The 16950-nt window shown below is 40.2% G+C and overlaps 1 protein-coding gene across 2 annotated transcripts; it reads right to left on the reverse strand.

Moving 5' to 3' along the window:
• Positions 1-675: 675 nt before the first annotated feature.
• On the reverse strand, positions 676-16558 carry pde11al (phosphodiesterase 11a, like). 2 transcript variants are annotated; one of them, XM_060869304.1, is made up of 20 exons: positions 15736-16558; positions 13863-14021; positions 11651-11740; positions 11064-11204; positions 10809-10873; positions 10022-10142; positions 6694-6769; positions 5927-5994; positions 5751-5843; positions 5599-5649; positions 4357-4503; positions 4073-4180; positions 3817-3926; positions 3591-3681; positions 2309-2409; positions 1948-2025; positions 1802-1865; positions 1626-1700; positions 1387-1470; positions 676-1283 (listed from the first exon to the last, which is right to left on the reverse strand). In XM_060869304.1, the coding sequence occupies exons 1-20, from the start codon at positions 16480-16482 to the stop codon at positions 1038-1040; spliced, it is 2715 nt and encodes a 904-aa protein (XP_060725287.1). In that variant the 5' UTR covers positions 16483-16558; the 3' UTR covers positions 676-1037. The 2 variants fall into 2 exon arrangements, with proteins under 2 accessions (XP_060725287.1, XP_060725286.1); XM_060869303.1 differs by having other exon boundaries at positions 10022-10175.
• Between the last annotated feature and the right edge of the window lie 392 nt (positions 16559-16950).

The following is a 16950-nucleotide window of genomic DNA, read 5'->3' on the forward strand; positions in this document are numbered from 1 at the left end:
CATAAATCAGATTAAATAAAAACAAAGAATTCAGCATTACAGCATTTTTTATTTACAAAACGTTTGTTTCTAAATGTTATAGACTCATATAAATGCAAAAATAATAACACAATCATCATTTTTTCAATAAGGCAGATAATGCTTGGAGCAAAGCACTATGCATGCTGGTAACTTTAACAACAAACTGCAGTACATTGTTAAGGTTTACACCCTCACTGAAAGCAGGAAGCTATTTCAAAGCAGCAGACTGCAGCATGCAATACTGTGGATTTCATTTGCATTCACAGTGCTGGCACAAATGTTGTGGCAGTTTAAAAAGGAATTTTGCAGACGTGGTTTGGTGAAATCAAACAAAATTACATGCTGATAATCACATGCAAACAAACTGATTTATATGTTTACCTTGTAAAAATTGACACATTACTTTGGTGAGCATTATTAATTCTATCACCAGTCCTTATATAAGCTATTTGTCATATTAAATACTTCAAAGCCAAACAACCTATGCATGAGTAGTCTACTACTTATGAATCTCTATATTATTAAAAGAAAGCCATGAATAACTTATAAAACTAACAATTAACAAATAAATCTTGATACTAAAAGCAAACACAGTGTTTAATAATTTATATATTAATTAAAGCTAGGATGTAGTTCATTTAAACTTTTGTTCCAATGTGCCTACAACAGTACTGGTGGATACTGAACAATGTATCAATCAACCAAAGTAATGAATCGTCAATTTTTAGTGTCAGTGGGTAAAAGGCATTAGTTTGGATAAACATATATACAGTGGACCCCTACATAGAATAAGTTTGTTGTCATGAACAAAAAGTCAGCAAGTGCTAAATATCACAGTTCTTTCAATTCACAGTGAAGTAAAGTTATAGTCTCTCTCTCTCTCTCTCTCTCTCTCTCTCTCTCTCTCTCTCTCTCTCTCTCGCTCTCTCTCTCTCTCTCCCATATTCACCCTGATGTGAAGACTCTCCCTCCAATGTTCAGGTCATCAGTGCTGACTTGTGATTCGATGCCGTTGTCTAGTTTGACTCCACCCTATGGGAAAACTCTGTGCTCTGACTGGTTGCTGCAGGTTCACATGACTGTGTAAGGGTGGCGTCTGTGCATTGACTTGGTTCTTCTCCTTCAACTTCTGCATATGGATTGGAAGACTCTGAGACTTTATGGGCTTGCTGATAGGACAAAGAGAGTTCCTCCCATTTTTTTCGATTGGCATGTATCCCATCTACCATTGGCTGGAGCTTCCTATTCAGCTTCACCAAAGCCTTTAAAAAAATGACTTCATTAACTATTAAGTTAATAGTAAATAGTTGCCAGAATACCAGAAGCTAAAATAATTTGGTTCATTTGTTTGGTTTTGTTTTTTACCTCATACAGTGGTTTACAAATCTTATCGATCCATTCGAGCTGAAGTGCAGGAAGTTCATCTTTACGATTGCGATCAAAAATAGCCTTGAAGAGAATGGAAACATGGACCATGGGGAATCACAAATTGTAAAGATTTATACAATTCTCCACATTCAGAATACATTATTACAGGATTATGGGCTTACAAAACTAAGACAGAGACTCAGTTTAAAAGCCCAATATAGACCAAAAGGACTCACAGATGGTGTAAGCTTCAGCTCAAATCTCTCCCTGTCACCTTGTTCAAAGAATTCACTAGTCACCAATTCTGCAACCTGCAGTAAGAGATGACACTACAGTGACTTAACATTCGCTACACATTAATGCTTCATCTAACAACCAAATAAATCTTGGAACTGAAATAAGACAAATGGACCTGTTTAGAGATCTCCCAAGGTCGAGTCACAGCACCCACATCACATGCAGTCATAAGCATAGATCTGTTATGGAGGCAATATCATGTTTTTGCTTATGATTTCACCCAAATATCTTTCTATATCTTTAAAATAAAGAATAATTGACCTGAAAATGTCTTGGTGCTCCTGTTTTGACCAGCTGAAGTCTCCAGCCAGAACAAACTCAAAGAACTTGGTTCTTTTTCTTATATGGAGAATAAAAAATGGGAAATGCTAGTGTTTGTAAGACAAAAGATAAGAGATAAGGGCAGGCTTAAAACTGAAAAAATAAATATAATAAAATAAACTTTTTCATATACACGTACATACAGCTCCACATTTAATTCTGACCAAAGAAAACTAGGCTTCTAACATGCCTCTGTTCTAGTGGCGCCCCTCTGTGGATGCTTTATATACGGAATTTTTAAGCATGCAGTGATGTATTTAAAGTACATTTAAAGTTCTTCGTCATGGTCTGTAAAACTTACTGGAAATACAAGGTGAGATCTGTAGACAGGATGGCCTGCTTTAAGAGCTGCATCATGCTGCTGTACTCTTTAGAGCTGAGATTGGCAAATATATTGTGCCCCTGTTGGAAATTACAGGTTTGTTTTTGTTTTAATATTAATGTTTACTTCACTCAGAAATAATGAAAAATCATTATGATTTTGATTATGATTATGATTGAATTTTCAAGGAAAATAGTAAGGATTTTGCCCTTTTTATTTCACAAATGAGCTGAACAGTAATGACACAGACAACATGCACAAAATGACACAGTAAAATTAATGTAGGCTCAGTCTGATGGCTCTAGATTACAGTGCTCAGCAAGAGATTAGATTTGTTTAAAGGAGTCTAAGATCTAAGATAAGATCAAAGAATAATGAATCTCAGATGTTCTGTCATAAGCAAATTGAACAGATTTGTGATTATGCACACACGCATGTGACAGCTTGAATATGCTTATATAGCACCAGGATTGAGTTATTTGGGGAAACACAATACACATAGAAGATGGAATGTTTTAGATGTGTGTTAGATTATGAAACATTTAGAGATGGAACCTTTCAATTCATACAGACAGTGCTTGTTTTAGATGAAAATATATGTATTCTTGTTAGTGTTGCAAATCACCACTAAATCACGACTAAATTCATAAACAGTTTACATACACCAATGACTACTACAGGATGCAAGTATTACTGTAAGGCAGAAATGCTGTAAGACAGCTTCATTTCTAATCAAAGACAGAGAGAAAGCAGCATATGTACAGACCTTGAACATTCCTTCTCTCTGAACTTCAAAAGAGGAATTCTCATCTCTAAGGATGACCAAATCCTGATGCAATGTGTGCATATACTGTAAGTCCTAGCTTGCTCAGTTCTACAAATAGGCATAAGACTTTGTTATTCAAATAGACACAATACTCCATGCTTTTTAAGCAAGCCGTGCCTTTATGAAACATTCTTCCTCTTTCTACTTCAGTGACATAGGCCCAGAGGGTTTCTTCTTACCTTAGTTAATTGGCTAAAGGAGCTTATTATAAAGCAACAGGAAATCAATACAGAGGTTTGTAATGATTTAACAGCTGGGAGCTAAAGCTCCCAATTAATCAACACTGGCAGGTCTTTAAATTTCCCCTTATTGCCAAAACATACCAAAGGTAAAAGTTTATAAGCTTATGAAAGAGGCAGTGGATCATTTCTTGTGTGGTGTATGATGTACAGGACAGTGCCGATCTTTTAAAAGCAATGCAAACTAAATAGTCACCTCACTCTGCAGGATCATAACAGCATGGTTGAAGTGGTGATGTTCAAGAGTAGCTGATGTTCCATACAGCAATGCCAGTGCTGATCCTGACCTGCAGAAGCAATACAAATCACTGACAAATAACTACAGATAGCTACAAAACAACAAAACATCGCTGCCTTTTTTAGCGTGATACCTGCTGAATAAAAAGTCAATTTGCAAAACATTGATTGAGTTTTTGGCTCACTTGGCTTGAAAGGCATTGTTGGTGCCACGATGATCCAGGTCATGGCACAGACATCCAACCATCAGTGCCAGAATCTCTGTGTCTGTAAGAACATCCTGGAATCCTGCAGTCTACCAGAGGACAGAAATAAGATAAGTAAAAACATACATATATCTATTACATTTATTCAGATGATGTTAATCATAATTTATTCCACTGTCTTATTATCATTGACTTGCAAAAAATTCAAAAGACTCTTCTAATGAGCTAGACTCACAGTTAACATGACGAACATACACTGAGAGACATTAAAAGCATGTCTCCAGTTATGATAGGCCACAGTACGGTAGTTCTTCCTTACAGTGAGCAGCCAGCGGCACAACACCTGAGCAGGCAAAAGAAGAAAGTATGACTTATTCTTGCTAACATTCCTTAATACTGAGCATTCAATCAGGATGAGTTAATTTTCAGCAGCTCAGACTTTGCTTGTCTGGGGATGCATTAGTAAGTGATGACTAATACAGCTGGGAGTATGACTTCTTCTATGCCCCCTCTCTTCACCTCATAATCCATCTTAAATTTTTGCACAACACTAAGCTCCAGAAACATGCGCAGAGAGGCAGTGATCATGGCATCATTGTCCAGGGAAAAGTCATTGAAGTGGAACTCATCGATTCCCAGCTCACTGCTCAGGGGGATCTTAGCAGCCTGGAAGAGTAGACAGAGAAAGTTTGCAGAAAACTAGCCAATAAGGCTACCCAGATTTCCCGTATATTTGAACTCAACTCAATATTTATATTATTTTTTATTCCCAATGCTGATAGACATCATTATAATAACACAACTGAAATGAACATCACACAACTAGTAACGGTTTAATTAAACACATTCATGAGCCAGTCTTAATATATTGTGTATGTTAAGTTGGCTGAGGACAGACTTTTTCATTACAGACCCAATCAGAATCAAGTATCTCCATTATAACTTTGTCTAAATATTTTTTCCCTGCCTGGACCATTTTAAATACTTACAAAAATTTTCATAAAAGAGTCACTAGTTGAATCGTTAAATCATCATTTCATATTTCATATTTCGTATAAAGCCCCTATTCTATACAACAAACAGCAGCATTTTATTTTATTTTATTTATTTACTGACCAAATTATGTTGGCTTTTGCAGGCTGTAGCTAGTTTCATTAAAAATGATAGATTACATAACTCTGCCTTAAACCAAAGACAACAGCAAGAGTCTCAGTACTAGACATATATACAAATATAGCAAATACAGCTAGATTATTACAGAATGGGGTATGTTTTGTAAGTGCATTAATTAACTTTAATAGCAGTACTAATTAAATAAACATTAATAGAAATGAATAAGCATGGTGTTCATGAGTTGTGAAACATGCACACAGGTCCATGTACACATTAGTACTTCATCTGTACAAATTTCAGCCTTGTATGTTAGAGAGCATTTAATGTCTTCCCAATGACAAATGAGTTAAATATACAGTAATAACATTCCAATAATCCCAAGAATTTATATAATCAGTTTGAACTATGGCTGACTTCATAAACTCCTGCACTAACGTTTTACAAAAGATGTAATCCTAACGCTCATATATTAGAATGTTTCACTAATGGCATTAACAACGTCTCTACTACCAGAGCTCTACCTAAACATGATGCTGGCTATAATCATCTGTTGCATGTAATAACTCATTCTACTGTATACAAAAACAGGTGAAGGATGACAACAGTGAGGTTGTTGTAGATTGTATATTTGTTTGAGTTATAAGTTACCTTGAGTCGATCTACTTCAGCTTTTGAGCATGTTGCATGATAAGACAGCATCTGAGTACATAGATAGTAAATATATATTAGCTTTACTCCATTATTTAAATATCCATCCCATCACTGATCCAATACGTATAAAGACATTACATTCTGCTTACGTCCAGAGCCACAGACTGTTTGGCCCAAGCTTTCTTCACTTGGTTGTACATCATTGTATTATTGATGCCAAGGCCACAGAAAATAACAAAAGCCTGTGACAAACACAATGAGTGATTATTATAAAATCTCCATTATCTACAGAAATAAAACACTCAATAATACTCAAAACTCAAACCTCAAATAATCTTTGATCTGCATCGTTAAAGGTCTTCCTGTCCAAGCGATTAAGGATCTGGGCAACTCCTTGAAAAAATGAGAGTCTTTTTAGATAAAGAGTACTTCACGGATGTGACTTGTAGCTCACCTGCTCACTAACTCACATTTGTCAGGCAAAGGACTGTCCACAAGATGGAGCGATTATTTAAATAGCTTTTGTCTGTCTGTTGAAAGGAAGCAACTAAACCAAACCTCCAAATATACAGTATAAAACATATTTTTATGAGCATAGTTTGTGTACTATTGTGGATGGACTGTCATTGAAGCAGTTCAGGTAGTAATTGGTGTAGGTACAAATAGATTAAATACAGCAGTGTTGCTGGGCATTTTAAACACCTTAATGTCAAAAATAGGTTTGAGAAACAGTACAACTGAATGAAGAACTGACTCTAGATGATGATTAACACAAACTGCTTATGGAAAAAAGAGGAGCATAATTTGTTACTGTAACCTGCAAGATGGACCATTAATTTGATATATCTAATAAAGTAAGGATACGGAATATTTAAAAACCACAGTACTGCTGCTGAAACACATACATTATTTAAAAAAAAAAAACACTAAAACCTAAACATCAATCAAAGTTTAAAAAGTTGTCATTGCCTAAAATAGCTGGAACAACTGGTAATTCTTTTTCACTGAAGGATATAGGCTATGGCAATTGTATACCTACAAATGTGACTAATAATGCACATATATGTATTAATCATAATGCAGGCAACTCACCAATTATTTGATGGGTTCTGTTCCAAATTGGGACACACAGCACTGACCTGATGTGAAAGCCTGAGGCCTGGTCAGCCTGTGAACAAGCACACACAAATATCATTGTATAAACGTATAGTGATGCCATTCATTTTGATTATTGTTTGTCATTTGGCATAATGACCTTGCCTTGAGGTTATATTAAAGCAGAGTGGTCTTCCTGGTCTTCATGCATGAAACACATGTGGAGTCATAGCACTGTGTAATGCTACACATGTGTGACAATTTGTACATAGAATGGCTTGATTATTAAATGAACAACAGTGCTATTCTACAGCATCAAAATTGTATCAGAAACAATTACAATTAAAATATGTGCCTAGTTCTCCTGTGGGCTCACCACCTGCAGGAGAAACCGTAAGGGGCTGGTGCAATGTGGATTGGGTGGCAGTCGAAGGAGGGAGCCTAGGCGACCCAATCCCTGGACACGGAATCTGGCTCTAGGGACATGGAATGTCACCTCGCTGGGGGGAAGGAGCCTGAGCTGGTGCGGGAGGTTGAGAGATACCGACTAGATATAGTTGGGCTCGCCTCCACGCACAGCTTGGGCTCTGGAACCCAACTCCTCGAGAGAGGCTGGGCTCTCCACTACTCTGGAGTTGCCCGCGGTGAGAGGCGGCGGGCTGGTGTGGGCTTGCTCATAGCCCCCCAGCTCAGCGGCCATGTGTTGGAGTTTACCCCAGTGAACGAGAGGGTCGATTCCCTGCGCCTTCGGCTCGGGGAGAGGTCTCTCACTGTTATTTGTGCTTACGGGCCAAATGGCAGTGTAGAGTACCCGACCTTCTCGGCGTCTCTGGGAGGGGTGCTGGAAAGTGCTCCGACTGGGGACTCAGTCGTTCTACTGGGGGACTTCAACGCCCACGTGGGCAGCGACAGTGACACCTGGAGGGGCGTGATTGGGAGGAACGGCCCCCCCTGACCTGAACCCGAGTGGTGTTCTGTTATTGGACTTCTGTGCTAGTCATAGTTTGTCAATAACGAAGACCATGTTCAAGCATAAGGGTATGGCATGGCATCAGGACATGGCATCAGGACACCCTAGGTCGGAAGTCGATGATCGACTTTGTGGTTGTTTCATCTGACCTCCGGCCGTATGTCTTGGACACTCGGGTAAAAAGAGGGGCGGAGCTGTCAACTGATCACCACCTGGTGGTGAGTTGGATCCGATGGCCGGGGAGGAAGTTGGACAGACTTGGCAGACCCAAACATACTGTGAGGGTCCGCTGGGAACGTTTGGCAGAGTCTCCGGTCAGAGAGATCTTCAACTCCCACCTCCGGCAGAGCTTCAACCAGATCCCGAGGGAGGTTGGAGTCCGAGTGGACCATGTTCTCCACCTCTATTGTCGGTGCGGCCGCACGGAGCTGTGGCCGTAAGGTCTCCGGTGCCTGTCGTGGCGGCAATCCCCGAACCCGGTGGTGGACCCCGGAAGTAAGGGATGCCGTCAAGCTGAAGAAGGAGTCCTATCGAGCCTGGTTGGCTCGGGGGACTCCGGAGGCAGCTGATAGGTACTGGAGGGCCAAGCGAGCTTCAGCCCGGGTGGTTGCAGAGGCAAAAACTCGGGTCTGGGAGGAGTTCGGTGAGGCCATGGAGAAGGACTATCGGTTGGCCTCGAAGAAATTCTGGCAAACCGTCCGGCGCCTCAGGAGGGGGAAGCAGTACCCTGCTCACACTGTTTACAGTGGGAGTGGGAATCTGCTGACTTCGACTGGGGACATTCTTGGACAGTGGAAGGAGTACTTCGAGGATCTCCTCAACCCCACCGACATGTCTTCCACTGAGGAAGCAAAGGCAGAGGGCTCAGTTGAGGACTCGTCGATCCCCCAAGCTGAGGTCACTGAGGTGGTTGAGAAGCTCCTCAGTGGCAAGGCACCGGGGGTGGATGAGATCCGCCCTGAGTACCTCAAGTCTCTGGATGTTGTGGGGCTGTCTTGGTTGACACGCCTCTGCAACATTGCGTGGCGGCTGGGGACAGTGCCTCTGGACTGGCAGACCGGGGGGGACGGAGGATGTGTTCCAACTACAGGGGGATCACACTCCTCAGCCTCCCCAGAAAAGTCTATGCCAGGGTACTGGAGAGGAGAATTTGGCCGATAGTCGAACCTCGGATTCAGGAGGAACAATGCGGGTTTCGTCCCGGTCGTGGAACACTGGACCATCTCTATACCCTCACCAGGTTGCTGGAGGGTTCCTGTGTCCCTCGTGGTGATCTGTGGGGGGTGCTCTGGGACTATGGGGTCCGGGGCCCTTTGTTAAGGGCTGTCCGGTCCCTATATGACCGGAGCAGGAGTTTGGTTTGCATTGCCGGCAGTAAGTCAGACTTGTTCCCGGTGCATGTTGGACTCTGGCAGGGCTGCCCTTTGTCACCGGTCCTGTTCATTATTTATATGGACAGGATTTCTAGACGCAGCCGGGGGCCGGAGGGAGTCCAGTTTGGGGACCACGGGATTTCGTCTCTGCTTTTTTGCAGATGATGTTGTCCTGTTGGCTTCTTCAAATCAGGACCTTCAGCGTGCACTGGGACGGTTTGCAGCCGAGTGTGAAGCGGCGGGGCCATGGTTCTCAGCCGGAAAAGTTGGCTTGCCCACTTCAGGTTGGTGGAAAGCTCCTGTCTCAAGTGGAGGAGTTTAAGTATCTTTGGGTCTTGTTCACGAGTGAGGGAAGGATGGAGTGGGAGATCGACAGGCGGATCGGTGTATCTTCTGCAGTGATGCGGTCGATATACCGGTCTGTTGTGGTAAAGAAAGAGCTGAGCCGCAAGGCGAAGCTCTCTATTTACCAGTCGATCTACGTTCCTACCCTCACCTATGGTCATGAGCTTTGGGTCATGACCGAAAGGACAAGATCCCGGATACAGGCGGCCGAAATGAGTTTCCTCCGCAGGGTGGCTGGGCGCTCCCTTAGAGATAGGGTGAGGAGCTCGGTCACTCGGGAGGAGCTCAGAGTAGAGCCGCTGCTCCTCCACATTGAGAGGAGTCAGCTGAGGTGGCTCTGGCATCTGTTCCGGATGCCTCCTGGACGCCCTCCTGTGGAGTTGTTCCGGGCATGTCCAACCGGGAGGAGGCCCCGGGGAAGACCTAGGACATGCTGGAGGGACTATGTCTCTCGGCTGGCCTGGGAACGCCTCAGTATTCCCCTGGAGGAGCTGGAGGAAGTGTCTGGGGAGAGGGAAGTCTGGGTGTCCCTGCTCAGACTGCTGCCCCCGCGACCCGGCCCCGGATAAGCGGTAGAAGATGGATGGATGGATATATGCCTAGTTATTTGTGTGTGTGTTTGCATGACTATACACACCTCAGAATCAAAGCGGGGATCCTGACACACATCGCTTATGTTAACAGGCAGTCCTGTAGATGCCACCAACTCAGCAATGCTGTTATTGATCAACCAGTCAGAACAGGACACTTTCTCCATGCTGACATCAAATAAACACACAGAAGCACACAAACTCAAACACACACACACACAGAGAGAGAGAGAGAGAGAGAGAGAGAGAGAGAGAGAGAGAGAGAGGGATAGATAGAGAGACAGAGAGAGAAAGAGAGAGAGATTTCTATACATTATTCAGTGAGTACAGTGAAATTAATAGAAAATGTATGTATCCATACAGTAAGAGTGAAGAATGTAAGAAGAATCCTGGGAGCTGGGAGAATGTTAATGTTTGTTAAGCACTGATTTCAAGAGTTTGAAAAAACATTTGAAACAAATATTCTCCTGATGCCTTAAATATTACTAAACTCAACTTGAAGATACGTTTAGTTTCAAATCACATGTTGGCAAGACACTGGAGTTTTTTACGTTTAATTTTTACAAGTTTATAAATTTGAGTTCAAAACATGTCATGACAATTCAAGTTAAAGAGAAGAAACAATTCACATAACTTAATGGTGCTATAATGTTTTACAGTGTACACAATATTATTATTATTATTATTATAACAATATTATCATTATGTTAATTTCATTTAGTGTAGAAACTCAGAAATTCCTAGTTTGAAAATCTTTATGAATACAGCCCAGATCTACAGTATATCCCTAATGAATTGCCAATATCTATACAGCATGTGAAATAAAGCAATCACCTTATGTCATGATCCATATTGCAAAATGGAGACATGAGCTCAAATGTCTTTGAGAACTTTACCACCTGCAAGGTATAGAAGGAACAACAGTAAGCAGAAGTCTTGCAAGACATGAGCAATTGTTTCACAAGAAGCTTAGTGTATTATTCAACAATTCCTCTAACTAGGCAGATACATAGATCTGAACACTCAAAAAGTGTAGAAAGTGATAAAAAAAAGAGAGAGATTTGTTTTAAATGTAAATGAGCATGTTACAGGTGAGTGGATGTCCTCTAGGAGCAGCACAGAGCAGCGCTCACACTGCAGCAAGGTTAGTGCTCGCTGCATGATCTTTCTCACGATCTTCTCCAGGTCTGTTTGTTCCTCAAACAGATCGTTCACCACCTCCAGAAGAGCCTGCAGAAACAGCATTCCCTTAATCCTCGCATTGCACTACAGTATATATATTTTATATATATATATATATAAAATATATATAAATATATAAATATATATATATATATATATATATATATATATATATATATATATATATATATATATATATATATATATATGTATATGTATATATGTATGTATATATGTATGTATATATATATATAAAACCTGTGGGGTAGAATTTGAATCAAGCTGAAATAAAATAATAAGCTAAAAAACAGCCATTTACTTCTTTCTGCACACCTTACGCTGCATTACCACTTCACAGCATATCACTGAATCCATTCTTAAAATCAATCTATTAATTAGAAACCATACTGAGAATCAACCTGGAATTCGGTGTACATTATTTATCAGTGTTCTTCAGGCTGTGAACAGATTCAGTGTGTAGCTCAGATTCTCACCCGGCTTCTATCGTATTCTTTGCGAGACTCAGAGAAGAGTTTGGCATTGGAGATCGATATCCCACAGAAGGGTAGGTACATCTGTAGCACCTAAGCAGAGAACAAGCAGAGAGAGAGAGAGAGAGAGAGAGAGAGAGAGAGAGAGAGAGAGAGAGATATTCAGAAGCAACACTTTCGATTCTTGTTTTCATACAGAAATACAAATTTTTTTTAGGTTTAAATCCTTAATAAGCAACCAAAATGTGAGACTGGCATGAAAAAGGGCCTAAGGAAGAAACCTTGAGAGAAACATATACTCATATACACATTAAATATTTATGCCATTTGGCAAACACCTTTATCCAGAGCAACTTACATCTTATACATATTAAGGGTTAAGGGCCTTGCTCAGGGGCACAGTGGTGGCAGCTAGGTGGACTTGGGATTCAAACTCATGACCTTCCCCTCAATAGTCCAACACCTTAGCCACTAAGGTACCACATCCCCACAGTGAGGTCCAAAAGTCTGAGACCACATCTGGGATTTTTTTTCTTTTAAAATTTAAAATAACAATAGATTTATTATTTTTGAAAATATTAAAATCATGATAACTGCTTTGTACAAAAGATCCTTCTTCATGTTTCCTCTCTTCTACTGAAGCATGTGATCAGATGAAATGTGATCAGAAGGTTTTACTTGCTTGAGCAGACACTGTCATTAAAGAAGAAAGAGGACAAACCAAATATTGTGAAACTTTGAAATTCATGTCAATATTTCAGTGATTTTACTTTTGTTGACAGTGATATAATTTGTAATGAACAACTGCTGTATTCAATTATAAAAGAAAGCAAAATAAAAGCATTTTCACTAGCGCTCAAATTATCTACTGAATCAAGACATTTTGTGTATGCACAATAATAACAGAAAAATGTCTTCAAATGAACAAACATTAGTCAAAATCAGTCAAAATCCTCCACTCAAATCTCCCAATACAGAATTATATAGGAACAACAAAAAAAAAACACATTTAAATGTAAGAGTTATACTAAATGACACTGGAAATCGAAATCCACTAATGGAGGAATATGTAGGATGCAGGGCTGAGAATGCAACACAAGATTCAGCCCAGATGCTCAGAGAACAGCTTTGATTTTGTTGTTATATTATAAGTTTCCATGCCATAGATCACATTAGATAATCAAGACCAAATAACATCCAAGCAATCTATGTACCAATAATGGCTTGTAGTATGATGATGAAAAACTCCAAGTATTTCAGGTAACTTTTTATTGCATTTTCCTTCATTGATTACTCATTTTAGTAGCTAAGCTCTAGGAACCTCATGATGTTCATTAATATCAATTTACATATCGATGGGGGTTTGTTGGACACAATTAAAGAACTGCAGGGTTTACAATATTTTACACAGATTTTAAGGAATTGTTTGGCTATGGAATTCAAGCAACAAAATTATACCTTATTAGTCCATTTAAACATACTGGAAATGTACTTCTTAATCCAGAATACAGCTGGCGACAAGTGTGCTCTCCCAGCTGATTCACCAGGTTTACTCTTCAAGGGAATATTGAAAATAATAACATAACAGTGTGAATACTGGAGAAAAATTACAGCTAAAATACTTTTTATTAAAAAAATTATACTATTTGTTTCATGATACACCCTCAGAGTGTTGTGGATTCTTTTAATTATTAGATATTTTACAATTATAATTTTAGAATAATTTTCATTAAAAAATAATGTGTTACTATGTCTACTAAACATGTTTAGGTGTGTTTAATACTGGTAATACTTAATTAAGGTAAAGTTAAAATAAGCCTTATGAGTGAAAATACTATTTACTGAGGGTTTTTTCCTTTCAGCAGTACAATTTCCCTTCTAAGAAATGTTTATAGCATTCATGTCTTATTAGGACAAAAGGAAAATTATTTTATAATGATTAGCACGAAGAATAACCAACTACAAAAACATATTACTTTAAGAAGTACAGTGGTTGTAAGCTTGAGCAACCTTTTTTGAGCAACATTTTTATTTCCACAACAGTCACACAAAACCTTTAAACAACTTGACAGTTTAGCCTTTCAGGTGGGCTTTACATCTTTAAAAAATATTGCTTTTTTTGATACCAAAAGGGAAGGTTATGAATGACAGTAAAAATAGTTTAAGGTTCAGAGTTTGAGTATATTCCTAGCAGAGAGGGGATGATGGAGCTCACCTTTTCATCATCCTCAATGAAGGGAGTTCCAAAGGGTTTCTTGTTGATGGCCTGTACCACTCCAATCACATCTCCATCACTGTTACAGATGGCCATGCACAGGATTGACTGAGTTTTATAACCTGTCAGCTTGTCAATCTCATCACTAAAACGATGGTCCTGTAGAAAATACAAAGGTTAGAGGAACCATATTTCTAGATGCTAGAAGTTTTGCTTTTGAAAGATGTATAATGTTTTTAATATGGTGTCGAAAGAACCTCCTCTGTGACAAATATGACCATTCAAACTCTTTTCAATCTCTCATATATTTGTTATTTGTTTGACAAGTTTTCCTATTTATTTGGCAGTTCAAAAACGTGCTCATTTGAGTAATCACATCACTTTCCTCATTCAGCAAGGGATGCTATTTGAAAAAAGGGAGGCTTCCATAAATAATATCAATATTAAAGTATTTGATGTGGTCAACAATTCATTTTAATTGAACTGTACAATCACCTATTCATTTTTATCTTGAATTAAGTACACAGAATGAGATCATTTATGATAAATTATTATCATTATTTTTTAAGTAGTTTTCTCAGCTGTCTACAGTGACTGATAATCAAAGGAAATCCCTGCCAACATTCTTGAGTTGACTGCTTTCAGCAATACACTAGATCATACAAATGGGCACACATCATGGTAATGTCATAAATCTCCTACTTATTATTCTTTTATTTATCTAAAATCATATTATACACTTCTTACTATGAGTTATAGACAGTGAGACATTTAATTTTATACAAGCAAAAATGAAATTAAAAGGGAAATCAATCTAAATACAATAATGAAGAATACAAGAATGGATTTGTTGACAGGCCCTGGAAGTTTAAGGAGCCAGCAATGGGTTTCTTGTTCTGTGGTGACATGAATGAAAGATGCTGCAGATTGAGGACAACAGAAGTTCATTTGTTCCAGCATAACAGTATTCTAAGGCCTTGTCCATAGAGAAAAATGGTAAATGCAGGAGACACTTTATATAGCTAGCTCCCACTGAAACTAACTGTTCCCATTTTGTGCCAAGAAGATAGATCTCTAGTCAGAAAATTAATAGGTTCAGCAGCTGACCAATGGGGAAGGTTGCCCTTGGCCATGTAATAACGATGTCCAGAATTCAGCTATAGTGGGACCTAAATTCTGACTGCAGTAAGGAAAAAACTGTACTATAAGCGTGAAGCCTTCAGGAAAAATCAGGTTTCTCGGTCACGTTGACATAATTTAACTAATTGGTTTTTAGTTTGGCCTGACAGTAGCTCCACTGAGTCCTGAGATATACTAAGAATGGTTTGTGTTTTTTAGGACAGGAGCTCTCGACTACAAACCTGAGGACCTATGCTGCAATGATTCATGTTTTTATATTTCATAAGCAGGGAATCTGTGTGTTATGAACTTGTGCTTATAATGAATATATAGCCCATGTGCTCATCACAATTGTACAGAGTGGTTATTTGAATTACTGTAGCCTTTCTGCTTTTCTTGGCCATACTTTGTTGACCTCTCTTTTCAACAATGTGCTTCCATGTAGAGAGCTGCCAATCACTGTGTTTTTTTTCCTTTATTGCACCATTCTGGGTAAACTTCGAGCAGTGCTTGAATACTTGAAGAAATACTCAACTCAGCCTGTCATAAAAAATGGGATCACATTTTTTCCTTGTTCTGACGGTTGATGTAAACATTACCTGAAGCTGCTGGCCCAAATCTGCATGATTTTATGCACTGAACTGCTGCCACACGATTGGCTGTATAGATAAGATGTTCCTAATACTGCTGTATTATGTAGTGTATACACACACACACACACACACACACACACACACACACACACGTATTTCACCTCATACGCGTTTTGGACGTTGACCGTCTCGCCGTGTTCGGCAACATAGCCGATGATACCCTTGCCCCAGGGCACTTGCACCTCGGCGAAGGGAATTGCACTGGAATAGGGTCGCCCAGCTGTCCCTGAATGCACGTTTAGAAACTTGGACACTAACATTCTCTCGTGCGCAGGACCTTCTACCAAAAAGAGCGAGCAGCGGTCTGCGTTCACCATGACGCACACGTTTACTAGGATCTTGTACCCCAGATTTGTCATGTCGAGCTCGCCGGAAATGTCCTTGACGAGCTCGAGAAAGAACTCGCGCTCGTCCGACTCTTTGAGCGTGTACTTGTAGTCAAGCGCGCTGGAGGCGTAGCACGGCACGTTCACGCGCGACTCCAGCAGCGCGCTCAGAATGTGCGCCGTGGTGGGCGGCAGTGAACTGGCCTTGCGCAAGAGCGCGCGCCGCCTTACGCTTGCCTGTGACTCCCGCGCCGCCACGCTCACGCGCTCGTCGTAGGTGTGGTGCGTGGCACTCGCCTTTGAGAGCGCGAAGGTACGCCGCATCTCCGCCTGCGATGAGCGCCGTTTCCCGCTGTCCACATCCTCACTCTCCTCCTCCGGAGCAGAACTGTCGCACGGCCGCGTCTCCGTCAGGCGTGTATTCAGAGCTGCGCGCTCGCCCTTACGGATCACGTAGTTCTCGAAGAGTTCCGGGTGTCGGTCCAGAAACGCCTCCACGTCGGAGAAGTCAAAAGTTGTCATTATTAACACTCAGAGGCAAAATTCTATATTGAATCCAAAGGCGCGAGTCCTACAAGTCCAGTGTTTCGACTAAGTGGAGTAATGCGCACCTCACTAATAGAGCTCCAGCTGGTACCGCACTGTCACCACATTCACGCACACTCATAGACACGTGCGCGCACGCGCGTGTTAATTCACATGTCCCCGTAACGCCAGTCTCTTTTCCCTCTCGTGCACGTCCTTCGAGAAGGTTTTGGAGTCAGTCTATTAAGGAAAAGCGTTATGCAACAAGTACATCATGAAACCGAGCTATGTCAGACAAGAATAAAGTTTGTGCTCGGAACAAAGTCTCAGAGCAAGAATTCTGCAAAATTCAAATAAGATATCTAAGCAGTACTGTTGTATGATCTTTTTTTTTTTTTTTTTTTTTTTTTACAATATGTCTTCTATATGAAACTGCATCTCTAACAATAAAAATGAAATTTGCTT

The sequence above is a fragment of the Tachysurus vachellii genome, chromosome 5 (assembly GCF_030014155.1).
Source record: "Tachysurus vachellii isolate PV-2020 chromosome 5, HZAU_Pvac_v1, whole genome shotgun sequence".
Taxonomy (NCBI): domain Eukaryota; kingdom Metazoa; phylum Chordata; class Actinopteri; order Siluriformes; family Bagridae; genus Tachysurus; species Tachysurus vachellii.